Source organism: Xenopus tropicalis, chromosome 8 (assembly GCF_000004195.4).
Source record: "Xenopus tropicalis strain Nigerian chromosome 8, UCB_Xtro_10.0, whole genome shotgun sequence".
In the NCBI taxonomy this organism is placed as follows: domain Eukaryota; kingdom Metazoa; phylum Chordata; class Amphibia; order Anura; family Pipidae; genus Xenopus; species Xenopus tropicalis.
The window spans coordinates 130,475,386-130,486,415 of record NC_030684.2 but is presented as its reverse complement, the minus strand read 5'-3'; the positions used below and the strand labels follow the sequence as shown (position 1 = coordinate 130,486,415).

Sequence of the window (11,030 nt, the reverse complement as noted above, 5' to 3'; positions counted from 1 at the left end):
AAGCCCCCTAAAAAGAATATAAACTTTTAGTGGGGCTTGGCCACCTCCCATCTCAATAAGGCTCTGTCAACTGCTGTTTGTAAGCCTATATTTAATATATCCAGGCCAATGTCGGATAAATGAACTCCATCCGCACGATACAGGCCAACACCACCTCCTTCAAGATCTACATGTCTATAACTCAACATATTTAAAGTTTTTGTAAATTTTGCAACAGAGAAATTAACTTTTTTCCTACATTTCTCTAAGTATCTCAGGCCCCAATTGGATGTCCATATCCATCTGGATACAACCTCTGACCAGATGAACACGACTTCAGGCCAGCTTACATGCAAGTAAGATAAATCTCTCCTAATCGTCCTAATAATATTAATTGAACTACCTCTCCCAATGTCGTTTCCCCCAACATGAAATAATACAATATCAGGCATACCCCATTCCCACTGCATTTGTGCTAAAACTTCCATAACCTGACACCAAACCATGCCACGAACTCCTTTCCAGATAATTTTGACTGAAGTTTTATCGAATTCTAAATTGGTTCCATATGGTCTCACCCTGGCTCTCTTCTCTGACCAAGCGATATATGAGTCTCCTATGATCCATACGTTCCTCACCACTGGATCTATGCAAAAATAAATTAATTAGGACAAGAACTGACAAATGAAGGCCTAATATAAGAACGAAACCTGTGGGACTGCCAACGACCCAGTTTCTTTATACGCTCCTCACTGAAACCCAGCAAAGAAGCCTGTGTGGCCGCCCCGATCCTAAAAGAATGTGAAGTGAAATTGGAATCCTGTATACCAATCACTTTGCAACATTTCAAAAACACTTTGTTAAATTGAAATTTAGAAACAGGGGTATCATCCCTGTGAATAAAGAACTGGGAGTTTAAATTGGGCCGTACCCCCGTGAATCTTAGGAAATTCGCAACGGGACATAATAAATTGTTTTGAATAGGACCCAACCAAATGCACTTCCCAAGGCCCAACTGGTCAGTCTTGGATTTTTTTAAGATAATTTTTAGCCTGCGCTGGCATAAAGAAACATCATGCACATGAAGCCCATTAACCGCTGTTTTTGTAGAAGCTACCACTTCACCAATCCTGAAGGCCCCAAAATATGTAATGGAAAATAATGAACGGAATAACTTTGTTTCATATATGTCAAAACAAATTGACTCCAAGCCATGCATAAGCTTTTCAAGCAGGCTAAGGGTTATAGGTTTTCTTAAATCCATTACCGGTTTCTTTTTAGCCAATCCCTTTAACATTTGCTTAATCAAGTGGGCCTTAGTGATATCCGCCTGACGATTTAACTTAAGAAAGAATGCAATACCCATTAGCTTTTTCTTAATATTAGCTACTGTAGTCTTTCCTTTATGCGCTTCCAACACAAATTGCGCCAAAGTTTCCACCTGCTCACTATCTACAGGGTGAGCTGCCAGGAATTCAATCCAATCCCTCCATGCGGCACAATAAGCTGCCCATGTTTTTTTAGAGACAGATTCACAAACTAATTCCATCACTCCATCCAGACGATGTCCCATATGTGTTGTGGGCAAGTAGTATACATGGGGTCTGCTTGATCCTGCAGTTCCCGGAACACATCTATCTGGAAACGTGAGAGAGCATCCGCAGTTCTGTTAGCATAACCGGGGAGGTGTTTAGCTTTAAACCAAATATTTAATTTAAGTGTTTTTAAAATAAAATGACGCAAAAGTCTCCAAACAGGGGGGGAACTGGTAGTAAGATTATTGATTACATGAACTACCCCTTCATTATCACAATTAAGTATAATTCTTTTGTTTGCTAAACTACTTCCCCATAGCTCCAACGCCACAATTATGGGGAACATCTCCAAAAATACCAAATTTTTTAACAGGCCAAAATCCTTCCACTGCTCAGGCCACTTGCCAATACTCCAATGGCCTTGTAAAAATGCCCCATAACCGCAAGAAGCTGCGGCGTCAGTAAATAGGTTAAGGGAATCATTATCCGAAAATTCAGATTGCCATACTGATTTCCCATTGTATGAACATAAGAATTCGTCCCAAATGGCCAAATCCTCTTTCAATGCCTTTGGGATTCTAATGTGCCAATTGGGATTTTTTACCCCGGTAGTTAAAGCCGCCAGTCTTCTACTAAAAACCCTCCCAGCTGGGATTACTTTTGTTGCAAAGTTCAAATGGCCAAGTAAAGATTGGAGCTGCTTCAGTTTAATTTTGTTACACTGCAAGCCAGCACGCACAAGCTCTTTCAGTTTATGTAATTTTTCTTGGGGAAGCCTAAATTCCATTTTTATTGTATCTATTTCAATACCCAAAAATTGAATAACCCTACAAGGGGGGACTGTCTTCTCCTTTGCTAGCGGAATACCAAACTTGCTGCAAATCCAAATGAAATGCTCAAGATTGGATGCACATAACTTAGAATTAAATGGACCTAAGAATAAAAAATCGTCTAAGTAATGTAATACTAATTTAGAACCGGATTCCACCATAACTACCCATTCTAAAAACGTAGAAAAAAGTTCAAAATAAAAGCAAGAAAGGGAACAACCCATTGGAAGACATTTGTCAAAATAATAATGCCCGTCAAAATGAAAACCAAATAATTTAAAACAACCCGGATGTATGGGTAATAATCTAAAAGCTGACTGAATGTCACTTTTTGCTAACCAAGCACCTCTACCACACTGATTCAACATAGATAAAGCACGGTCAAAAGACGCATACTTCACCGAACAAATCTCAGGGTCAATCCCATCATTTATGGACTCGCCACGAGGATATGAAAGGTGATGAATCAATCTGAATTGGCCTAACTCTTTTTTAGGGACTAAACCTAACGGAGAAATCCTGAATCCTTCAAAGGGAATGTTTTGAAATGGGCCTTCAACCCTCCCTAACAAAATTTCCTTATGTATTTTTTCCCTTACTGTATCAGGGGCTGCCAAAACAGACTTCAAATTAGCAAAAACTGGTTGGGACTCAATGCTATCAAAATGGGGAATCCAAAACCCTTCACTAAAACCAAACCTAATTAGTGCCGCTTTCTCCTGATTTGGGTAAAGTTTTAAATAGGGCTCCATGCTTGCCACCTTCACTGGGGTGTTCGCCCTTTGCCATTTGCTCTTTTCCTGCTCCTCTGGCTGAAGTGTTGGCCATAAACTTTTTAAGGCAACGAAAAGCAGGGTGGTTGCCTCCGCAACCCGAACACTCATGTTTATACCGGCAATTGGCCTGCCATTTACAGACCGATTCATTAAATGCCCAGCAAGCATTAGGCTTAGCGCCCGGTTGCTTTGGAGTAGCAACTGGGCTGGGGTTCTGAACTCTATAGGACATCATTCCTAACCATAAATCAATGTCCTTAGAACCCCATTCCATATCACCATGTACCGCCATTTTTTGCCTGAACCTTTCCTCATAGATAAACCACCCAATTCCACCAAAACTTTTATAAGCCTCAAGAACTATGTCTATGTGCTTGAATAACTGTGGCGCTAAGTGAGGCTGTTTAGAAGATAATAAATTTGCAAAAATGCAGAAAGCCTGAAGCCAGTTTGAAAAGGTCCTGGCTAATGGCCTTCTCCTTTCTTCCTCAGAGTCCCCTTTGTTTTTAATGAACCCTTTTGCAGCTGGCAACAAAGATAAAATATCAATATAATCACCTCTATAAATTTTTTCCTTCACCGCTAAAGGTAAGTGTAAACCCAACAAAGTGCCTTTACATGTAATGATATCTCTGTGACACGATTCAGGAATCCCTGTCCCCAACCGTGACTTAGAGGTATCAGCTGAAGGAGTTAACATAGCCTGCACCAAGTTCTGCACATAACTTTCAAAATCCTTATGAGTGTCAGCTGTGGCAGTGTTAGAAAGAAGTGAAGTAGTTAATACATTACCATCCCTTCTGTGACTTGTTTCCCCAGCTGTTGAAGTGCTAGGACCTGCTTCCACAGAATCCGCATGGGAAGCACCAACTGAAGCAGGAGGAGACATTGCTGGCCATTGGTAAGTATTACCTGTTGCACAGCTTGCAGAAGCCACTCTCCTTTTCTTTGCCTTTTTCACTGCTGCTGTAGCTTTAATTGCACTGACAGACCTGGTAACAGCTGCTCTTCTCTTCCCCCTTCCCCTGCCAGTTGCTGGAACAGCCGCCTCCTCTGAAGGCGTGTCAGACGTTGGAGCCACCAAATGAGATAACTCCCTCAACTCCTCTTGACCAGCCTCCTTCTGCAGCCATTCCCGTACCTCCTGAAAAGAAAGTCGCCGCCCAGCCGCCATGTTGAGACGCCCCTCTGCTTCACACTCCAAACGCAGCCCGCCGTTCCTGCACAGCTCGCAATGGTGAAGCGGTAAGCCCGCGAAAACCACCCCCTTTTAACCCCTCGCGCCCCGCGCTCCCACCAATGAGCGCGCTCACCCCACCCGTGGCGCCACCTTGCCGCACCAATAGCTGGTGCCCCCCTGCTCGCACTAACCCCATGCGATCGCAGGGGGCATGCCCTCCCTGCTCCCTCCTTTTTGTGCTCATTATACTATGCTGTGTTTATTAAATGATCCTTTACAGTATATGTCTAAAGCTCCTTATTGGTCCAGGGGTGTCAGGTGGGTTTCCAGGCATATAAAGAAGGAAGGATCCTAGGCATCAGCCCCTTTGGAGACTACTTTTTAGAGAAGGGTGGATGATGCAGGCAGCCCAAAGCTAAATAGGTCCCAGTAAAGAAGAAATGGACTGAGGAAATTCAGTGAGAAGAGAAGTAAGTCAGTGAGAGACAAGGTGACTGGATAATGGAGGTGAGCTCTCTCTAGAGAGAAGTCTCCTGTAATAGCACTCTCTAGCAGTGTGAAGGGAGAGAGCAGAGAAGCCATAGCCTTGCAAAGAGTATCATTTGTGGTTATTATTTTTGTTAAAATTTAACTATTTCTGGAAATCTATTTATTAAACAAAAGTCATTGCCCTGGTGAGCCCACCCCAGATTTTTTTCAAGAAATGAGTTCCACCATTAGCCCATGTGCATTCCTTTTCCCATAATAATTTAACCAGTCATGTTCCAAATGTATTTCAATACATGTGTTTTATTGTATATACAGTAGTTTTGCATTTATTCAGAAAACATTCTCTGATGCTTTAAAATCAACTTAATAAACTGCATTGGTCAACATGTTGCTGATATTGTTAATACTGAACTGTTCTGTCCTACTTGCTGTTCATTCTCCAGTATTCATACTTTGACCATTGACTTTAATGCATTTGGAATAAGAAAATAAGTATAAAATTTCGCCAGCGTAAAAAAGTTGCCTATTGACTTCAATGCATTTTGCTAATTTTTTGCTGTTTTGCAAATTTTTCAGCAAAGCGACAGATTTGCTCATCACTGCCCACCATCTCTGATCCATCAAGCAAGCACTCCATCTGTGGCATCCATCAATGTACCTACAGAACTCAAATGGATGTTCTACTAACACACACCCACCCCTATACATGTCTATAAATGTTAAAGAAGCCTCATCTACTAGCAAATTCTGCATCATAATCCCCCTTATTTATGTGGCACAGTAACAGTTAAAAAAAGGGTGGGCTATTAACATAAAGAGGCTGTATGGGGTTTGGTGTCACCTTGCTCTTTGGTTTATTGTGTGCTTCTGTCTTGTAACAAATATTACTGTAGCGACTACTGTAACGAGTACGGCAATAACAGGGAGATAAATATATACTTTAATCCAGCAAATTCCATCTGTAATGAAAAAGGAGAAAGTTACCATTATTCCTTGGTTACTGTTTATTAAAATAAGGATACAATAAAGGAGTCAAAGTTAAGCCAGATGAGTGAATTTATACTGATATATACAGTAGTAGTAAAGCTGAAAAGATAAAAGGTTATCAGTTTCAACAACTGACGAAAATAATTGGCCAAGAAGAAAAAGTTAATCTAATTTCCTGCAGAATTCATTTTTAAGCATCAATGTGAGTAAGGGATATATGCTTATATATGTAGGAAGAGTGTGAATGTGAGTGGGTATCTGTAGCTACCGGATTAGTATGGGAGTGTGCACAAGTAAGTTGACACATATGAGCAGAAATTCAGAATAGTCCTCTTCCTTTTATCTAACAAGTTCCTCGGCTGGATCATGAGCAGAAACTGATCAGCAGGTGGAGCTGTTGTTGCAAAATTCATTATTTTAGCAGTATTTATTCACTTAATATGAGATTTGAATCCGCCCAAGGCAGGACCCAGATTGCCACACCAACCCCCCAACCTCTCGTCACCCTCCCTCCAGCTCCTCCCCACAGCAGGACCCAGATCACCACGCCCCTTGCTCATCACCCTCCCTCCTGCTCCTTCCCTTTCTCCAATTCCCTCCTTACACGCCCAACTTAAAGAGCGGGGATTGGGGACCAGGGGAGGAGCGGGAGCTACAGAGAAGATAGAAGGGACTGAACTAAGGGTTGGATGGCAGATAAGGTAAGTGTCTGGTGCCCCTCAGCACATGCCTCTTCTGCCTGCCCCTAGTTCCAGCCCTGGCTTGGAGACAAGTTTTGGAAGCACAGGGACACAGTTTTCCTTCAAGCAGAGCCTCCTGCAGGCCAGCAGTCACATGGGGCTACCAAACAGCCAATCACAGCCCTTATTTGGCATCGTGTTTGTGTGGCTCCCAAACACTGTTTACATCTGCGTGTGGCTCATGAGCAAAAAAGGTTGGGGAATCCTGATCAAATTTAAATCCTTCCTTTAGCATAACTACGTCTTTCTGTTTATCTGTTTATGAAAAACATTACCTTTCACTGTTTAAAATAGTTTCTGTGATGGAAATCTGTTTTCCCAATCCAATGGCAGCTTTTGGCTATGAATGAATTAGAGGGGTATTAGCAATGTGTGTACTGGCAACTCATTAGGTCACTCATCTGAGCCATTAGGCCAATGCAACTGTCACTCCATTAAACACTGGGTCACTATCTGTCCTACAGCTGTACTGTGTATAAAAGGAGGCGGAGTCATCTCAGGGCTCATTTACACACAAGCACAAGGTCACAGTGCACTATTTAGCTGCAAATCTACATGTTTTTACTCATAATCCTGCATCCCTCTTCCCCCTCAATTCTAGCATTATTACAGGTACAGGTATGGAATCCATTATCCATAAACCTGTTATCCAGAAAGTTCCAAAGGCCATCTCCCATAGACTCCATTATAAGCAAATAATTCTAATTTTTAAAAATGATTCCCCTTTTCTCTGCAATAATAAAACAGTACCCCTACTTGATCCCAACTAAGATATAATTACCCCTTATTGGGGGCAGAACAGCCCTATTGGGTTTATTTCATGGTTAAATGATTCCCTTTTCTCTGTAATAATAAAACAGTACCTGTACTTGATCCCAACTAATATATAATTACCCCTTATTGGGGCAGAACAGCCCTATTGGGTTTATTTAATGGTTAAATGATTCCCTTTTCTCTGTAATAATAAAACAGTACCTGTACTTGATCCCAACTAAGATATAATTACCCCTTATTGGGGGCAGAACAGCCCTATTGGGTTTATTTCATGTTTAAATTATTCCATTTTCTCTGTAATAATAAAACAGTACCTGTACTTGTTGCCAACTAAGATATAATTACCCCTTATTGGGGCAGAACAATCCTATTGGGTATATTTCATGTTTAAATGATTCCCTTTTCTCTGTAATAATAAAACAGTACCTGTACTTGATCACAACTAAGATATAATTACCCCTTATTGGGGGCAGAACAGCCCTATTGGGTTTATTTAATGGTTAAATGATTCCCTTTTCTCTGTAATAATAAAACAGTACCTGTACTTGATCCCAACTAAGATATAATTACCCCTTATTGGGGGCAGAACAGCCCTATTGGGTTTATTTAATGGTTAAATGATTCCCTTTTCTCTGTAATAATAAAACAGTACCTGTACTTGATCCCAACTAAGATATAATTACCCCTTATTGGGGCAGAACAGCCCTATTGGGTTTATTTAATGGTTAAATGATTCCCTTTTCTCTGTAATAATAAAACAGTACCTGTACTTGATCCCAACTAAGATATAATTACCCCTTATTGGGGGCAGAACAGCCCTATTGGGTTTATTTAATGGTTAAATGATTCCCTTTTCTCTGTAATAATAAAACAGTACCTGTACTTGATCCCAACTAAGATATAATTACCCCTTATTGGAGGCAGAACAACCCTGTTGGGTTAATTTAATGTTTAAATGATTTTTTAGCAATCTTAAGTCAAGGAGTTCCAAATTACAGAAAGATCCCCTATCCATAAAACCCCAGGTCCAAAGCATGGATAATATGTTCCATACTCGTACCTACTTAATACTGTTCATCAAAGTTTCTCTGTTTCTTCTGATCATCTGAACAGGCGAAATATGGGGACTTAAGGGCACTATTGAGAGAACTGAAGGTATGCCTGCAGCTTAAGATTAAAACTTTACTAGCCTTTCCTTCTCTTTTAAATCCTAATTACCTTTTATTTATGTAAACTTGGGATCCAGTTAGACTGTTAGTGTTCTGCCTCCCCATACATACCCTTCCTTTGTGCCTCTGTCTGTGCCTCCCCACATGGATATAAAGGGACGGATGTGCTGTTGCTGTGAGCAGGATTCTGTACCCAGCAGGTAAATTCTGCCCCCAATGCCTTATCCTTCAGTGATACAGTGATTGTGCTGCCATTGGCATATAGTCTGTCAGTGCCAGTATCTCTGTAGGTCCAACTGTAGGACAGGGTTGGTGAGTTTGATGGGACAGAACAATGAAGATGGCAGAGATCAGTGGAATTCCCATCTAATGTCTTCTCTATTACTGGTGTAGGGATGGGCTCTGCAATTACAAGAACATTATTCAGAACACATACAATAGACAATGTCTGTACATCATTATAATAGTTGTTTTGCTTCCTGTGCAAACTCCTTGGCCATCGTTTGGGGTCCAATCTAAATCTGGAAACTGAAGACTACTTTCCTCACTTTGCTATCCATGAAAACCAGCCTGTTACCCAATATATTCATGGAAATGGGGTATTTAGAAGGTTTTGTAAAGGTGTTACTGGTGCTTAAAATAGCACACTAGCCTATAGCGACACAGAAATTTGCCTCGAGTCCATGCCTGGCAAATTTTTTCACCCACCACTACCACCTACATATTTTCTTATCCAATAATCTGTTTTCTTTTTGTGAAAAGTAACTCCCCTATTGGCTTCTGTCTGTCTCTGTGTAACAGGGATCCCCAACCTTTCTTACTCGTGAGCCACAGTCAAATGTATAAAGATTTGGGGAGCAACACAAGCACCATAAAAGTTCATGGAGGAGCCAAATAAGGGCTGTGATTGGCTATTAGGGGCCTCTATGCACCCTATCAGCTTACAGGGGCTTTATTTGGTAGGAAATCTTGTTTTTATTCAACCAAAACTTGCCCCCAAGTCAGGAATTCAAAAATAACTCCCTGGTTTGGGGGCACTGAGAGCAACACCCAAGGGGTTGGGGAGCAACACACTTCCTCCATACAGGTCTGTGTGCTCTGAGCTGCAACAACTCTCTCGCCTTTAGGAACATACACTCACTTACATACACTCACACACACACTTACTTACCAAACACAGTAAGATTATAAGAAATGTCTCTCATTTTTCCATTAACAAAAATGAGTGCAGTGAACATCCCAGAATCCTCCATTCTCAGCTCCCTGATCAGTAATGCGGTGCCACTGTTAGACCCTTCCAGCCGGTTGGGGAAATAATTCTCATTCACTCTGATAAACTTCTGGTCTCTGAATTCAGCCAGGATTTTTTTTATCCCATTAACATGAAACATCCATATGACTCCTTCAATGGGATGTGTGAGAGACAGACGGGGTGTCAGTGTGACAGTCTCCCCTACACGGCCAGTCACTGGGAGAGGGACGTCTCCTCCTCCTGCAACACATAGAGGTAGGGAATGAGCAGCACATAGAAGTAGGGAATGAGCAACACATAGAAGTAGGGAATAAGCAACACATAGAGGTAGGGAATGAGCAGCACATAGAAGTAGGGAATGAGCAGCACATAGAAGTAGGGAATGAGCAGCACATAGAAGTAGGGAATGAGCAGCACATAGAAGTAGGGAATGAGCAACACATAGAAGTAGGGAATGAGCAACACATAGAAGTAGGGAATGAGCAGCACATAGAAGTAGGGAATGAGCAACACATAGAAGTAGGGAATGAGCAACACATAGAAGTAGGGAATGAGCAGCACATAGAAGTAGGGAATGAGCAACACATAGAAGTAGGGAATGAGCAGCACATAGAAGTAGGGAATGAGCAACACATAGAAGTAGGGAATGAGCAACACATAGAAGTAGGGAATGAGCAACACATAGAAGTAGGGAATGAGCAGCACATAGAAGTAGGGAATGAGCAACACATAGAAGTAGGGAATGAGCAGCACATAGAAGTAGGGAATGAGCAACACATAGAAGTAGGGAATGAGCAACACATAGAAGTAGGGAATGAGCAGCACATAGAAGTAGGGAATGAGCAACACATAGAAGTAGGGAATGAGCAGCACATAGAAGTAGGGAATGAGCAACACATAGAAGTAGGGAATGAGCAGCACATAGAAGTAGGGAATGAGCAGCACATAGAAGCAGGGAATGAGCAGCACATAGAAGTAGGGAATGAGCAACACATAGAAGTAGGGAATGAGCGGCACATAGAAGTAGGGAATGAGCAACACATAGAGGTAGGGAATGAGCAGCACATAGAAGTAGGGAATGAGCAGCAGGAACACTCACATTCACATTTTATGGGTGCATTTTTGGGTGAGACAGAGAGGGGACTCCCCAATCTAAGTGGGAACGTGTTTGGGATTTGCCTTGGTGAATGTACAAAGATGTTTGTTTCAAGGTGGGGGGCAAAATGTTCTGCATTGACCAGGAATTGAACACTATTAAATGGCCAGCTTACCACCCAACATTAAGGCCACTTAAGGTGATATTTGGGTAGAATGCATGT

At 41.6% G+C, this 11,030-nt stretch overlaps 1 protein-coding gene across 1 annotated transcript; it reads right to left on the bottom strand.

The window, feature by feature from the left end:
• Nucleotides 1-5,529: 5,529 nt before the first annotated feature.
• LOC116406579 (CD48 antigen-like) lies at nucleotides 5,530-9,942 on the bottom strand. Its single transcript, XM_031890816.1, has 3 exons — nucleotides 9,631-9,942; nucleotides 8,571-8,861; nucleotides 5,530-5,748 (listed from the first exon to the last, which is right to left on the bottom strand). The coding sequence occupies exons 1-3, from the start codon at nucleotides 9,848-9,850 to the stop codon at nucleotides 5,627-5,629; spliced, it is 633 nt and encodes a 210-aa protein (XP_031746676.1). The 5' UTR covers nucleotides 9,851-9,942; the 3' UTR covers nucleotides 5,530-5,626.
• Nucleotides 9,943-11,030: the final 1,088 nt, after the last annotated feature.

Bases quoted from the DNA above. Each gene is read 5' to 3' on its own strand.
- LOC116406579 (XM_031890816.1), bottom strand. From the start codon at position 9,850: ATGTTTCATGTTAATGGGATAAAAAAAATCCTGGCTGAATTCAGAGAC. The intron at 8,862-9,630 runs GTAAGTAAGTGT...TTGTAATTGCAG, and splicing joins TTATAATCTTACTGTGTTTG to AGCCCATCCCTACACCAGTA. The intron at 5,749-8,570 runs GTATGTATGGGG...TTTTCATTACAG, and splicing joins GACAGAGGCACAAAGGAAGG to ATGGAATTTGCTGGATTAAA.